Source organism: Astyanax mexicanus, chromosome 20, assembly GCF_023375975.1.
Source record: "Astyanax mexicanus isolate ESR-SI-001 chromosome 20, AstMex3_surface, whole genome shotgun sequence".
NCBI lineage: Eukaryota > Metazoa > Chordata > Actinopteri > Characiformes > Acestrorhamphidae > Astyanax > Astyanax mexicanus.
This window is the reverse complement of record NC_064427.1, coordinates 20094403-20112053: the sequence shown is the minus strand read 5'-3', so window position 1 is coordinate 20112053 and position 17651 is coordinate 20094403. Positions and strand designations below refer to the sequence as shown.

Sequence of the window (17651 nt, the reverse complement as noted above, 5' to 3'; positions counted from 1 at the left end):
TTTTTTTACGTAGTGAATGCTCCCATGTCAGTTAGTTGTTTACAGTCTGTAAACAAGCTGTAACAATAACCTCAGGCTTTATTAAGCCAATGTGAATCAACAGGTAGGTGAATATTCCAACATATACTGCAGAAAATGTGTTTTTGTGTTAATTTCGAGGTACAGAGGAGATTGAGGAGGAGTTTTGTCTTGTTTTGCATAGTACATATATATTTAGAAGACAAAACTAAAACAAAAAATCTCCTCAGAGATGCGAAAATTCTGCAGCTTTAACTTACCTACATGATGATAACATGCTTCTAATTTAAACTGGGTTTTAAGATCACATTTTACACATAAAATACACTTTATCACATGTTTTTAGGGGTTATGGCAGTGCATAAATCGAGTAGCCACTCCCATTTTAGTCATTTATGCTGAAATTTCTTATCCTGTGTGAATCTGTCATAAATAGTCAAATATGTCCTGTAATAAATATACATTTCTGCAAATAACAAGCGAAAGAGAGAGAAAGAGAGAACGAGAGAGAGAGAAAGAGAGAGAGATAGACAGCACATCTGAAAGTCTGTGAATGAAGGGAGGTGAAAATGGTCCCCTGACGCGCTCATGAATAGTGGAGCAGGGGTATGGCAGGACAGGACGAGCTCAGGACATCCGGAATGTTCTCCAGTTGCCTTAGAAATGTTCCTCAGTGCGGATCGGTTTACACTAAAACGCTGCTCCACCGGCCGGCCGCTCCACTCGCACTGGCGCTGTACGTCCAAACACTTTCGGTAGAGCAGTACTTGTATCAGTCCGGCTGATCTCTGCCCGAGGAGGAGTTTACACCACAGGCAACCCTGCTGACCCCGTTAGGTCATGTGACTGACTGAACCTCAAAACCAAAACATCAGATTTCACCCACAGAATTTCTCTTACTCTGATTTGCAGCCAGTAAAATATGACCTGATTGACATTAAGGTCAAATTAGTGCAGGCTAATTAACCGGACAATAAATTGTCCCAGAAATTACACAAACTCCTACATCTACTCCACAGACTCCTACATCTACTCCACAGACTCCTACATCTACTCCACATACTCCTACATCATACAGCCTCAAAGATTCATACATCTGCCCCACAGAATTCTACTTCTACTCCATAGACTCGTATATACATCTGCTCCTTTGACTCGTACATCCACCCCACAGACTCGTATATTCATTCCACATCTTTCCACAGGCTATCGTACATCTATCCACAGACTTGTATATCAAACAGCCTCAAAAATTTGTACAGACTCGTACATCCCCCACACAGACTCGTACATCCCCCACAGACTCATATATCTACTTTTACAGACTCATATATTCATCCCACAAACTCATACATTAACTCCACAAACTCATACCTCAACTCCACAGACTCATATATTCATCCCACAAACTAGAACAACAACTCCACAGACTCGTACATCAACTCCACAGACTCGTACTTCAACTCCACAGACTCGTATATTCATTCCACAAACTCGTACATCAACTCCACAGACTCGTACATCAACTCCACAGACTCGTATATTCATTCCACAAACTCGTACATCAACTCCACAGACTCGTACATCAACTCCACAGACTTGTACTTCAACTCCCCAGACTTGTACATCAACTCCACAGACTCGTACATTCTTCCCACAAACTCGTACATCAACTCCACAGACTCGTACTTCAACTCCACAGACTCGTACACCAACTTTACAGACACATATATTCATCTGGCAAACTCGTACATCCACCGCACAGACTCATATATCCACCCCACAGACTCATACACTTATATATCCACCCCACAGACTCATTAATCCACCCCACAGACTTATACACTCATTCATCCACCCCACAGACTCATAAATCCACCTCACAGACTCATACATACACTCATAAATCCACCCCACAGACTCATAAATCCACCCCACAGACTCATAAATCCACCTCACAGACTCATACACTCATACATCCACCCCACAGACTCATAAATCCAACTCACAGACTCATACACTCATACATCCACCCCACAGACTCATACATCCACCCCACAGACTCATAAATCCAACTCACAGACTCATACACTCATACATCCACCCCACAGACTCATAAATCCAACTCACAGACTCATACATCCACCCCACAGACTCATAAATCCAACTCACAGACTCATACACTCATAAATCCACCTCACAGACTCATAAATCCAACTCACAGACTCATACACTCATACATCCACCCCACAGACTTATACACTCATACATTCACCCCACAGACTCATAAATTCAACACACAGACTCATACACTCATACATCCACACCACAGACTCATAAATCCAACTCACAGACTCATACACTCATACATCCACCCCACAGACTCACAAATGCCCCCCACAGACTCATACATCCACCCCACAGACTCATAAATCCACCCCACAAACTCATACACTCATACATCCACCCCACAGACTCATATATCCACCCCACAGACTCATACATCCACCCCACAGACTCATACATCCACCCCACAGACTCATACACTCATACATCCACCCCACAGACTCAGACACTCATACATCCACCCCACAGACTCATACATCCACCCCACAGACTCATACACTCATACATCCACCCCACAGACTCAGACACTCATACATCCACCCCACAGACTCAGACATCCACCCCACAGACTCATACACTCATACATCCACCCACAGACTCATACATCCACCCCACAGACTCATAAATCCACCCCACAGACTCATACACTCATACATCCACCCCACAGACTCAGACACTCATACATCCACCCCACAGACTCATAAATCCACCCCACAAACTCATACACTCATACATCCACCCCACAGACTCATATATCCACCCCACAGACTCATACATCCACCCCACAGACTCATACATCCACCCCACAGACTCATACACTCATACATCCACCCCACAGACTCAGACACTCATACATCCACCCCACAGACTCAGACATCCACCCCACAGACTCATACACTCATACATCCACCCACAGACTCATAAATCCACCCCACAGACTCATACACTCATACATCCACCCACAGACTCAGACACTCATACATCCACCCCACAGACTCAGACATCCACCCCACAGACTCATACACTCATACATCCACCCCACAGACTCAGAGCCCTCAATTCTATAATATCACTGAGTGATTCAGAAGTCCAGACTAAGAGAACAAACGGTCCTATTCTTTTTTATTTTATTTCTCGGCTTGTGAAAGTGTCCTCCAGACTGCAGCCTTCAAGATGAAAAGAACATCAGTGCCGACACACACACACTCTCGTGCACACACACACACACACACAAACACACTCTCGCATACACATGAGGGTTTCACGCCTTTCCCTTTCGGGCTTCCCAAATAATAATAATAATCTGTGAAGTGCAGTGAGTGACGGTTACAGGCCAGCCTGCTGCTTTTAGATGTCCCATAAACGTCAGGCTGACTGAGTGACGGCGCTAAAGCCTCACACTGGTCCAGAACTCGTGCATTAAATTCACTTTCAGCCCCAGATCGAGGATATAGGCTGTTTTTTGTGCAAATAAATTAATCCTAGAAATGAAGTGCATCACATGGTCAGCAGGAATTTTCCAGGACAGGACGCTTCAGTCGGGAACGGTCCTGTGGGAGGCGGGGCCTCAGTGGCGATTAAAATGAGAACTGACATATATACATAAACGCAAACTTTTAAAAAGCTAAAAAAAGAAAGAAAGTAAAATTGCATTTGTAATGCATATTAACTCTTAGACTGGTTTTACAGTACACTATATGGACAAAAGTATTGGGACACCTTACTCATTACTCACCTAGAGCCATCCAGCTTCTAACTCATAGCTAAATTTAAATTTCTCACAGCTAAATTAAAATTTCTCATAGCTAAATTAAAATTTCTCATAGCTAAATTAAAATTTCTCATAGCTAAATTTAATTTCTCAAAGCTAAATTTAAATTTCTCATAGCTAAATTTAAATTTCTCACAGCTAAACATTATGTACTGCATATGCAGACATACAGACTGCACTATTACCTAATTGTAATTTGCACTTTCTTGTATATATACTTCTAACGCTTAGTCACTTTATATTTACTGGTATTACTCACATTGTACTCCAAATCACCAGGATTTGAGTTGCTTAGATGACATTTATTGCATTTATTTTTAGCTTTTTAAGCTTTTATATTATATATTTATTCGTATATCTATATTTCTTATGTTATTGCTGCTCTGTGTGCTTTCAATTGCCCCCCGGGGTAGAGTAAAGTTTTCTGAATCTAAATCTGAATTACTGTTTCCTCAAAAATCAAGAGTATTAAAAAAGTAAGAAACAAAATAATAGGTTTCTTCTGCCCTGAGAAGAAATTGCTCTGAGGATTTGATTGCAATCAGCAACATAAGCATGAATGAGATGCCAATAGGTTAATATTTGGTGTATATCTGCTTTAGATGGTCCTATTCTATTGGCAGTACTTCTCTACTACAGAGAGACTAGACAAGCTAATTAGCATAGCTGGATGCATTCATTAGAAGGGGGTGTCCACAAACATTCGTACATATAGTGCACAAAATAATAAAAAAAGAAAACATTTTTTTTTCAAATTTAAATTAATATCTATAATAAAATGTTTACACATACATATATGTGTAATTACATATTAAATACACAAAAGAATACAAAACAATGCATTATCTCTCAGTCTGTATATACAGGACATCTGTATACTATTTTTTTTGTATATTAAATCACTATACCAATATGTACATTTGTTTTGGAAACACATGTATGTACAAATATATAAAATATATAGCTCTAAAAAGGGTAAAAAGGGGACAAGTGCATTTCTCATACTGTAATAATTACATTGTATCATACCATATAATATAATTTATATTTTAGTTTTAGATACATTATAATATATATATATTTAAAACAAAAACTTTAGGATTTAGAGATAAAATTACTGAAAATACCCTAACGATGAAAGTTACATCAGGTATGCTCCAGCGGGGAACGTCCAGCATCCAGCCCGAGGAAGGTTAACCCCATCCTGTAGAGACACGTCCGCTCATCACCCAGTACAAAAACCGCACAATAACCCCCGAATAAACCAGTTTACACAGCGCTAAACCAGTTCAGCCGCTACCCTGAGCTACAGGTGTCAAACAATTCAGAGCTCACAGCACGACTCCTCACAAGAGACTGACGCACAGCACACGGACACGGCATGGCTGCGTGGGGGCGGTGCTTACGTACTGGTGAATGGCTTGGAGGAATTTCCTCTGGTGCTTCCTGACCCTGGCGTGGTCCATCTTCCTCACCAGCTTGGTGTTCTTGTAGATGAGCCAGGTCTCCCTGAGAACGTTAGCAGCCGTGTTTTTCACCTGCAGGGGGAGGAGCCAAAGCATCAGACTCACACACTGAGAAAATTACAGGATATTACACTTAAACACTTTCTGTACAGAATATAAGTTGACTGTGTGCCCTATTTTAGTGATCTAGCAGTCTTTGCTATCGTAACGACTGGAAAAGTACGCCTTGCTAGACTCGAAACTAATTCTCTTAATTAATTATGGTTGTGGTTGATTTCGGGCGTAACATGAAATAAACCGGAGTGTCACTTGCTCATCATTCCCTTTAAGAGCCAGGTGTGCTTTGATTTTGTCAGATTTCTATTTTAACGGTGCAGCTACCTTGCCTTGTCTGATGCTTTTCAGCAGAGAAAACACCTGAGCTGCTTGTTCACGCTCATTCATACTCTTTATTGTTGATGTAAAAGTTGGGTTTGTGCTACTGTGCTATCATGTGTGTGTAGCAAGTGAATTGTCAACACAAGATAGCAATGAACCTCTGACTGTTGATGTCTGTCTAGGTTGTATTCAGTCAGTGGAGCGCCTCTGTTTTTCGTTGCTGTTTAAACGAAAGGTCAAAGGTGTGAAAAAAGACTGTTGTTGGTGGGGTGTAAGATAGAAAAAGCATCACTACGAACATTGTGCAGGGTGTAAGATAGGGCCTTTGTTTGTATCCTTAGTGTGGTTCGATTGAGCAGGTGTGAGCTTAACAGCTGATAAGGCAGAGTTTAATCTGATATATTAGCCAGATAACACTTATTATCACAGCTATGAGCAAATGCTGTCTCTGATGCTCCATGTGGTTTACATGCACAGTGTGTGCAGCGTTCACTACTCGTGACTCTGTTTACTACGTGTCCATTTGTGCTGCACGTCCCATTAAAAACACATGCTGGAATATAATCTTCTTACTATTTTTACTTTCTTGCTCCTATGTCAGGCAGCTCTGACCAATTAGAGGAAACAGTGTGCTTGTGTGGTTTATTGGTGCATATTTTTGTGCGTTTAGGTCAGGGGACGGCAATTGGCGCAAGCATGAAACACCTGATCCATGAGGTTGTTTGAACTATAATAAACAATAATAAAAAAAAAAAAATCGGCCTGTTCTTGGGCTCCCTATCTCCTTATAAGGGCAGTTTTCCTCGGCCGTGTCCCAATTCACTAGCCGGGGCAGCAATAGTGTATTGGGCCGTGACCCTGGTGACACGGGTTTGATCTCACATGAAAAGCGGTGTGTTTATTTATTTATTTTTTCCTTTCTTCTTGGGTTTACCTGCTTTGAGATCAACTGTTCTGCAATTGGGTTCAACAACCCTCTGGGCTGGAGAGCTACTAGTCTGCAGCACTCCATCCCATTACACTTCAGTTTCCAAAACAGATTTTTTTTTTTTGTGGCCCGCCACGTAATGGCTTGGACAATAATTGGTCCACAGCCAAACTTAATTGCCGACCCCTTGTTAGAGGCAGAAAATGCAAAAATTGGGATATTTACTCCCCGTTAGCTACATTAGCCTGTTAGCTCTGTTTAGTGAAGGATAAAGTTGTGTTATTTTGATTTTTGCTCTATTTAAACAGTTCCTTTAACACACAGACCGAGGCCATCCGTCTTCCAGTGCATGATGACTTCACTCAGTAAACCAGCTCTAATTAAATGCACAGCTTCCTGTGATAAATGGCTGTAGCTGAAACCTGACAGAGATTGATCTGAAATTGATCGGGAATGCACTCGGACTGATGCACGGCTCATCCATCGTTCCTAAAGGCCTGTATGTGTTTTACACTGCGAAGCTCCTTCAGCTCACTCAGCACTTTTCCTGTACTCACTCTTTTGGTCAGCTGCGTGTCCATCATGAAGTTATGTACATGTTTTTCAGCTTTGGTTAATTCCAGTTTTTTCGCCACCACGGCCACCACCAAAGCAGTGCACCCGGCGCCCTGAGAAACAACACACAACAATCAGTATCACTAAATTTTCATACAAATAATCACGACAGTACTGGAGAGTTTTACACCTTTTAAAGCTTTAAGAGTAGGCAAAATCGCACAAACAACATTTTAATATTATAACAATATTATTAATCTGACAGGGACCACTGGGATTTTTTTTTACTATTTGGCAACCTTTTCTGGCCTTTGTTGAAGATTTGGATGCTGACACCGTGTCCATATTATATTTTGCATTGTTATTTAATTTCTTTCTTTCTATAATTTCTGTATTATTATTATCATTAATTGAATTTATTCCTATGTTTAGGTATGTATGTATATATTTGTAGGCATGTGTATATATGTATGCATATGTGTATATTTTTATATGCATGCCTGCCTTTATGTGAATGTATATTTGTATTATGTCTGGTATACACTGATTTGATACTCCAGTTTTGGGCAAAAATCCCTTAAAAAAAAGAGACAAATAATATTTTTTATCTGTTTACAAAGTTCCACATTTCCAGAATCAACAAAGGTGGACAATGTGGAACAAACAATATTACAATAATATAAAAATGATAAAGATATTGCCAGGATTTATGTTAATAAACAGTAACTTACGTGAAGTTTGCAAAAAAATCTGTATGATTTTACAATGTTATAATACTGCCTGAATTACTTCAGTACAAATAATAAGCACACAGTAAAATTCAGTTAATCATCAAATTACTCCCAATTTCAGTACTTAACATCCAAACTGACCGCATACTCACCATAATCCCGGTGAGGAGACACACCCCTTTGCCACAGTACGTGTTGGGGACCATGTCCCCGTATCCAATGGTTAGAAAAGTGATTGAGATCAACCACATGGCTCCTAAGAAGTTGCTGGTTACGTCTTGGTTATCGTGGTACCTACAGCGAGCGCATGAGGGACAAACAGCATGATGAAAAGTGGAATACTATAATAATAACTCATATTTACACTCACTCATCTGATTCATACACTGAAAATTATTATAACAGCAGTATAGCATCTTTTAACACATTAATATCACAATATACAGTAACATTCAAAAAATTTCATTTTAAAATGTTCAGCATTGTAGGTTAATACTAAAATCACACAAACTATGAATAAAACCATATGGAATTATTTAGTAATCAAAAAAAGTGTTAAACGAACCAGAATATATTTTAGATTTTAGATTCTTTAAAGTAGCACCTCTTGCTTTGATGACAGCTTTATAGATCTTGGCTTGATTTTCTCAGTCAGTTTTACGAGGTAGAATCACCTGGAATTCAGGCTTTCAGTTAACAGCTGTGCTGAACTTTATCAAGAGTTAATTTGAGGTCATTTGAATAATGTTCTAATCCATATTAGTGCAATAAATAATAAAAATAAAAAATGTCAATCTGAAATATTTGAAGAACTCTGAAAATATTCCCAAGGGCATTCGCAAGGACAGTCAAAAACTTATAATGAAACTGGCTCTCATCAGGATCGCCCCAGGGAAGAAAGAGCAAGAGTTTCCTCTGTTGTACAGAATAAGTTAATCAAAGTTACCAGCCTCAGAAATCACAAGTTAACAAACAGCTCCCCAGATAAGAGTATTTTGGTTTGTTTAACACTTTTAAGTTACTACATGATTCCTTATGTGTTCCACTCTAATATACAGCTGTTTAAAAAATTAAGAGAGCACTTCAGTTTATCTGATTTTGCTATTTATATATATATATTTGAGTAAAATGCTGTTTTATTCTATAAACTACAGACAACATTTCTCCCAAATTCCTAATAAAAATACTATCATTTAGAGCATTTATTTACAGAAAATGAGAAATCACTGAAATAACAAAAAAGATGCAGAGCTTTCAGACCTCAAATAATGCAAAGCAAACGAGTTAATATTCATAATGTTTTAGAAATCAATATTTGGTGGAATAATCCTGGTTTTTAATCACAGTTTTCATGCATCTTGGCATTATGTTCTCCTCCACCAGTCTTACACACTGCTTTTGGATAACTTTATGGCTTTACTCCTGGTGCAAAAATTAAAGCAGTTTAACTTGGTTTGATGGCTTGTGATCATCCATCTTCCTCTTGATTACATTCCAGAGTTTTTCAATTTGGTAAAATCAAATAAACTCATAATTTTAAGTGGTCTCTTATTTTTTTCCAGAGCTCTATATTGTACATTCTACATTCCACCCTATTCCTTATCTAATCAAGTCACATGGGTGCAGATCTATTTCTGGGATTCAAAACATTTCGGAAGCAGAAATACGTTTTATCAGGCAACACAATCTCAGCATGTGTGTAGAAGCACCCAGATGGCTTCCCGTCATTGTTCTGATTATTCTACAATAATAAAACCACAGACAAAAGCATTATCTGAAGGTACGTCCAAACTTTTGACCACTGCTGGAGATCTTGGAGGGCTGTTAGCTGCAGCTCGGCTTTATCCTCCCCTGTTAACGCTAGCTGAAGATCTGTGAGCCTCCAGAGACCCTCGGCCCAGTTCTGCAGCGGCTTTAAACACCGATCAAAAGGTTACTAATCATCATTCACTCGCAATTCCAGAACCGGAACGCCGAGTACGTGATCTGGAATGGAGCGGAACAGTACCACACAGTACCTCACTCAGTACAGCCAGTTTATATACCTATGTGGCCACTTTATCAGAAACACTATTACTATACTGTGCTTCCACTCACTGTGGCCACTTTATTAGAAACACTTAACTATATGGCTACTTTATGAGAAACACCTACCTATAAGGCCACTTTATTAGAAACACCCACCTATGTGGCCACTTTATTAGAAACACCTACCTATGTGGCCACTTTGTTAGAAACACCTACCTATGTGGCCACTTTATTAGAAACACCTACTATAACCTGCGCATCCTCTCAGCTGACAATTTATTAGAAACACCCAGCTATGTGGCCACTTTAGAAACACCTACCTATGTGGCCACTTTATTAGAAACACCTACAATGTGGCCACTTTATTAGAAACACCTTCTATAACCTGTGCATTCACTCAGTGGCCGCTTTATAAGAAACCCCTACTAGTATTACCTTGTGCCTCCACTCAGTGGCCACTTTATTAGAAACACCTACCTATCTGGCCACTTTATTAGAAACACCTACTGTTACTATCTTGTGCTCCCACTCAGTGGCTACTTTATTAGAAACACCTACCTTTGTGGCCACTTTATTAGAAACACCTACCTATGTGGCCACTTTATTAGAAACACCTACTATAACTTGTGCTTCCTTTAGGTGTGGCCACTTTATTAGAAACCCCTACCTATGTGGCCACTTTATTAGAAACACCTACTATAAGTTGTGCTTCCTTTAGGTGTGGCCACTTTATTTGAAACCCCTACCTATGTGGCCACTTTATTAGAAACACCTACCTATAATGAGTGCTTCACTTAGGTGTGGCCACTTTATTAGAAACACCTACTGTACCTTTTGCTTCCACTCACTTGCAACCTACTTAGACACACCTACAACATGCTGTACTTTTAGATGGCCACTTTATTAGAAACATGTACAACATCTTTTAACCTTTTGCTTCCACAAACACATTGTGGTAGGCTGGTGTTTCTAATAAAGTGGCCAGTGAGTGTAAGCAGGAGGTGGGGGGTAGTAATGAATTGGTGGGGGTGGGGTGTACAGTAACAGATGGGCTACAGGCTGTAACTCTATAGGTACTGAGTGTATCTACTGTATATAACTGCAGATGTTTCTGAGAAAATGGCCAGCGAGTGGCTGGGTTGGGTGGCTGGGTGCATTTAATTAACTAAATGATACGCTATAGGGGAACTGGAGCGGAGGGAGGAGAGGGGGGTTGGAGATGCTACCTGAGCAGATCTTTAACAATGGTTTTATTGCAGAACCTGCTTTTTCCAGGTAATGACCTTCAAGGCCTTCAAGAAGTGGTCTGTCAGGTGTGATGCAACCCAGATATCCTGCCTATAAAGGGCTTGTAAAGGCTATTACCTGGAAGACCACCTGAAAACTTTGTCCACGGGTCCATGTAAGCCCCATGTATGGATATCAGTAATGCCTGGGTTTGGCTAAGGCCACTATTGCCCAATCCCATTTCACCACTTAGCCCTACCTCTGCAAAGGTTGTATGCCTAAGGGTAGGTTGTCTTGATTCCTGTTAGGCTGGATGGGTAGGTTAGGGAAGTGTTGGGGCGACATGACCCTTCAAACTGAGATTTTTTAGAGAAACACTCAAAATAAAGCATAGAGCGATTAAAGAATCCCAAAAATTTACGTACTTCGCATTAGGGGGTGTGCCGTATCGTATTGTACACAATAATATCGTCAACATTTTTAAATATTGTGAATATATTATACCCTAAAATATCGTGCCATATAATTTTTTTTCTTGCCCTGTATAGTGTATTTTTGAAATCATTTTTTAAAAAGTGTTCGCCAAGAGTATCGTTATCGTGAAAATACCATTAAATATTGTGATACTATTTTAGGGCCATATCGCCCAGCCCTACTTCACATATGGCCATTCTCTTCATAAAAAGCATAAAAGAATCCCTAATAGTTTGTCTCAGTAGCTATCTATCTAGCTAACTTTCCCATTCCACCTTAAATGGTGCAACAGATGACAAAAAGCTGCGGCATTTAAGGTGAAACAGAAACATAAAATAAAAGCTAATTAAAGCTAATTTCAGCTTCCCATCACAGAAATGGACAATAATAATTAATTGCTGAACCACCTGCTTCCTTTTTGAAGACATGTGATAAATCTGATTGGATAGCCCTATTTTTCTCTTTTTTATCAACATGCATCAAGCCCTGTGTTTTTGACTGTGTAGCCATGAGAGTATAAATAACCCTAACCTTGGTTCTCACAGTATCTTGTAGTACTTAGCGATTAGCATGCTAGTTTATTGGGTATTAGCTACACTTGTAGTTCTAGCACTCAAACCTAAACAAGCACACCAAGCATGTATTCATCAATTGACTGCAGTTTTGTAAAGAAGTAAACGTGATTTTTTTTTTTTTTTTGGACAAAAAACAAATTTGAGCAATTTCTAAAATTTCCAAAACAAAAAGTTGCGACGGAGAAGAATCCTACTAGGCACCTTTCGCACGCCCTCACAGTCCAGGCGGCGATGATCCACAGAGAAATGGTGAAGACCAGCAGCACGGTGCCGGGGCAGATGGTCATGAGCGTCTTCATGACGAAGCGCGTGTTGAAGTTGATCTTGTTGAGCGCGCCGATGCTGCGTGAGGAAGCGTCCGTGAACAGTTTGCTGTGCAGCAGCATGACGCGGGCGATCAGGTACAGCCGTAGGAACATGGGGATGGACAGGATAATGTCCACGTCCGCGTCTGTCTTGGAGGAGGTGTAGTAGAAGGCCAGGCGCGCCGTCCAGGTGAAGGTGTACTTGCCCGGGATGGGGTGGATGGCACACACCAGGATCTCCAGGCAGATGAAGAAGATCCGCTCGTAGGTCATGGCTATCCTCCAGTCGTCCGCCGCGTTGTCCACCATGAACAGCTGGGTTGGCGAGAGAGAGAGAGAGAGAGAGAGAGAGAGAGAAAGAAAGAAAATGCGTGTGAGTAAAAGAAACAAACCAAGTTTTTAATAATTCTAATAATTCCATTATGCAATCAAATGCAAATTTGCAAAGGTTGGCAATACTTTGCAAAGTACAAGTGAAACAGACAGAGACTTTTTCACTTTTTTTTAATTTCACGAAATTTACACAAAAATGATTCAGCCCCCTTTACTCTGAAACTAACCCTAAATAAAATCCATTAAGCTGCCGGCGCTCAGAGGGAGCAAAATTGGCCTTGCTCCCTTCAGGTGGGTAGATGGCGCTCTCTCCCCACATCACTCCTAGGGTGATGTCCACAGCACAGGGCGTCTGTGAGCTGATGTATCAGAACCGAGTCGCTGCGCTTTTCTCCGAGCACGCTGTGATGCTGCTCGGCAATGCTGCATCAGCAGCAACTCGAAAAGAAGTGGTGGCTGACTTCACATGTATCGGAGGAAGCATGTGTTAGTCTTCACCCTCCTTGTGTGTTGGGGCATCACTAGTGATAGGGGGAGTCCTAATGAGGGGGTTAGGTAATTGGCCGTGTAAATTGGGGAGAAAATGGGAAAAATTTGAAATAAAATGATATAAAAAAAATGAAGACCAAGGAACTCAGTAGACAGGTCAGAGATAAAGTTGTGGAGAAGCAGTTTAAAAGTTTAAAGCTTTAAGCATCCCAAGGAGCACTGTTCCATCAATCCATCATACAAAAATGAATACAAAATGTAAAAATAATTACTCCAGTAAAGTATAGATATCCTACATTTCTACTTAATGTAGTGGCCTCTATTTCCGGCCATTTTAGTCAAAATTGTGGAAATCTAAGCTTACTGTATATAAATGTAAGAGCTTTACTCACTCAATTTAACGGTTTTCAGAAGACAAATCTGTGAAGATTAAAGTCCAGGGCTCGTTTGACTTTAAAAGAAAATGTTTTAGTTACTTTGGCGCCCCCCAGCGGCGAGACCTGCATTATAACAAGGGTCCCCTATTTTCGGCCACCTTACATTAACCTTAAAATACTCTATATTAACTGGAAAATATATACATTTAAAACATGGTGGCACCTTTGATCACTTAGAGTTAGGCTGTCTAAGTAGTGTACAACATGAAAATTGCGAAAACTAGCTGTCGTGCTACGAAAATGCGGTGTATGCTCCACACAGTTTTCTACGCACAGAGCGTCAACATTGTTAACGATACTAAAATAATGTTTTATGAGGTGAAGTGTTCGTCTAAGTCAGGAGGTGACATGTTTTGAATTTCCTTAACGCTACTGGCAGAGAGAGAAAGAAAACTGTGCAATAGGTGGAACTGGCTGAAAATAGGGGCGGCCGAAAATAGGGGACCACACAAAAACAACGTATTTGTACTTCATTACTTCACACCTCAGCCTCCTGGTAATGGAGCTGACGCTTAGACAGTAGGGCCACCTGAAAGCCTTGCTTTGAATGCCATTTCCGATAACTATCACAACTTATTTTGTGATAACCTCTCACTCCGACGCTGTGCAGTTCCGTACGTCCAGTTCCCAAATGAAGGTGGTGAAGGCTGTGACAAAAGTCTACTCTGCTATTTTCAGCACCCCCTCCCAAACTCAGGCCCAAAACACTCTGTAATTTCAATCTCGGCCGGTCGGTTCGTGCCAGCGCTCATCCCTCAGTACAGCTCATCCTTCAAGCGGTCGTGATCCTCTCCGAGAGTCTGTCAGCGCTCCGAGCCGTCCTCCGCCGGATTCCTGCAGAACAAAAGCCCCTCCCTCCGCTTACTGGATCAATAAATAATCCCCCAAACAGATCTCCGCCTGCCATGCTGTCAAATCACTCCTGCCCTGACACTCGGTGCAGATACAACCCCTCCACCCAGGCTCATCCTCGCGCTCATCCTCGCGCAGTCTGTCACCTCAAGGTCCGCCTGGCCATCTCTCCGTCAGCAGCAAATATTTCACCACCAGTGGCAACAGCAGCTGCAACAGCAGGAGTCAGCACAATATATACACATCTCTCTCTACCTCTCCCTCTCTTCCTCTATAACTTCGTATCTTTCTCTTTCTTTCCCTCTTATGGAAGTAAAACAGTGTCACCAGACTTTGAAATTTAAAAGCACTTGAATTTTTAGCACTGAATTATTTTACATTGAATTATTGCATGTGATTTTTTTTGCCTCTGAATTAAACACTTTAATTTTTCAGTATATCATTTTCACTTATTTTATTTTAATGTAAAAATTCAAGTTTTAAAAATTCAATTAAAATAAATTCAGGTTGCTCAAATTCGACCTGTCAAATTCGACTGCTAAAATACAACGCTCAAAATTCGCTGTCAACATCCGGGACACACAGGATGAGCAATCGATTCAGTCTTCAATCGAGCCAACAACCAGCCAATCACATCACGCTCCGAAGATCACGTGACAGGTAGCGCCTCACGGCTCAGAGCCGCTCAACGCAGCTCGCAGCCCCCTCCGCTGCTGCTCTCGAGTAGGTGAGTGTAAAACAGCTGAAAACAGGGCATTTACCTCACCACTGTGGCCATGTAATATCACTTAAACGGTGTAGAAATCATCACTTTAACCAGGGTTTGCTCTGTGGTTTGTAAACATATTAAATTAAGATAGATATCCAGATATGCCTTGTTAAACTAACTAACTAAATAAATAAAGCTCCTCTGTTCATTTCAGAAAGAGCTTCAAACACGAACACTAGATCAATTATTTATAAATACAGCCAGACTGTGTGGAAGATAATTACTACTGTAGAATCTGAGATAGTAACTTAGTTTGCTAAATTATAGCTACCTATCTTGCTAGTTAGCTGTGGGACTGTGTGATTATAGACAAGATACTACCTAGTTAGCGGTTTGTTTAGCAATACCTTATTTACACTTTGCTGCAAAGTATGTTGCTTAGTGTACTGGCCACTGTCTAAATAAATATATTGAGCTATATTACACTTACTGTACCCCTCTCAGGCTGGTCCTCATTAAATAAAGGAGATTTATTACAGTTACTATATACCTCTCAGGCTGGTAACTAGGTCTAGATGTATGTGTGGGCATTATCTAATTTGTAATCAGTGCAATATTTATTAGTGATGTCTTTTATACATTTTTATTTATATTTAGGTCATGTTAATAAATGAGAATCAAATATTGCAACCCATGAGAGAGTATTATTAGTAATATTTATTAAATGTTTTATGTTAATAATAATTATCACATTTTGTAAATGCTGTCGCTAAAAGTGAATCTGATGTTTTTATTTAAGGTTGAAAAGAAGATGGAGAAGTTTCAGCTTGCAGCTATGGAGAGTTCACCACGAAAAGAACGAAGTCAAAAAATACAAAGATCTGTCCATATTCTGAAGTCACCACTTGAAGATTTTATGCAGAATTATTTGGATTATGAATAGGAACCACATTATTTGCAACAGCTTTTATTATTTATACAAACAAGATGAACATGATATGATGTGCCAGAATATAGGGAGGCTGCCTAAAACATACAAAAAAAATACAGAACACATGTAAACAACTAAAGAAAAACAGAACATGGCACATGTAAATAAATCAAATAAACACAGCACAGACTGCATGAAATTGGATTTCTTTATTTGTTCTTTAAAAGTTTGGAGAAAGGAAACCTGTGGAATACAAAAGAAACTTGAAAAATTACTGCATTTGATACATGGATATAATTAAACATTTTAAGAACATTACCTACCTTTTATTATCCTTTCTTTTTCTGCAAGAAAATATCCTGTTTAAGAAAATGAAGACAAGAAATATGACTGTGTTAAACTTGGTGTTGTTTGGATTCAGTATTTACTTCATTTATATTTATATAAAACATTTTTGCAATTATTATTGCATTGGTTTTGGCACAAACCAATTACTAATGCATCTCAGAAAATCTGAAGATCATGAGAATATCATAATTTAACAGAAATTATACATTACACTACATGTAAAGTGACATATTCCAAATCATTTTTACCTGGCTAAAAGTTCATTAAACCAGAATTACTGTCCTAACCTTAACCCAGTTTACTAGAATATGTAGTTTAAACTTAAAATAAAAAAAAAGTGTCACTTTAAACATAAGGTGACCGTTTACTGAACGATATTAAACACAAATATATATTTTTCACTTTTGAGATGCACTAGTAAACAGGACTAATCATGCTGTATTTTAATTACACAAGCATTTTAGGACTATTATTTACTGTTGATATCCTCAGTAAAAGCCAGTTGAATTGTTAACAAATGTATAAAATATATATTAAATATAAACATTAAAATTAATATCATAAAATAAATAATGGTCATATCTTAAATTATCTCTGTTAAATTAGTTAGTAAAGAGACAAAAAGCAATTCTAATAAATCTCCTTTATTTAATGAGGACCAGCCTGAGAGGGGTACAGTAAGTGTAATATAGCTCAATATATTTATTTAGACAGTGGCCAGTACACTAAGCAAAATACTTTGCAGCAAAGTGTAAATAAGGTATTGCTAAACAAACCGCTAACTAGGTAGTATCTTGTCTATAATCGCACAGTCCCACAGCTAACTAGCAAGATAGGTAGCTATAATTTAGCAAACTAAGTTACTATCTCAGATTCTACAGTAGTAATTATCTTCCACACAGTCTGGCTGTATTTATAAATAATTGATCTAGTGTTCGTGTTTGAAGCTCTTTCTGAAATGAACAGAGG

At 39.5% G+C, this 17651-nt stretch overlaps 1 protein-coding gene and 1 long non-coding RNA gene across 3 annotated transcripts in view; one reads left to right on the top strand and one right to left on the bottom strand.

Annotated features, from left to right (window-relative positions):
- Positions 1 to 17651, bottom strand: part of kcnn2 (potassium calcium-activated channel subfamily N member 2) — a 259379-nt gene that overhangs the window by 206646 nt on the left and 35082 nt on the right. For both annotated transcript variants that reach the window (XM_022681136.2, XM_049468327.1), the window contains exons 3-6: positions 12480 to 12898; positions 8127 to 8268; positions 7246 to 7356; positions 5327 to 5454 (exon numbers count right to left, since the gene is read on the bottom strand). In XM_022681136.2, the coding sequence (XP_022536857.2) occupies positions 5327 to 5454; positions 7246 to 7356; positions 8127 to 8268; positions 12480 to 12898 (800 nt within the window). The remainder of the gene's footprint in view (positions 1 to 5326; positions 5455 to 7245; positions 7357 to 8126; positions 8269 to 12479; positions 12899 to 17651) is intronic.
- On the top strand, positions 15372 to 16652 carry LOC111195057 (uncharacterized). Its single transcript, XR_002651447.2, has 2 exons — positions 15372 to 15421; positions 16203 to 16652. It is a non-coding gene; the product is annotated as an uncharacterized LOC111195057 (long non-coding RNA).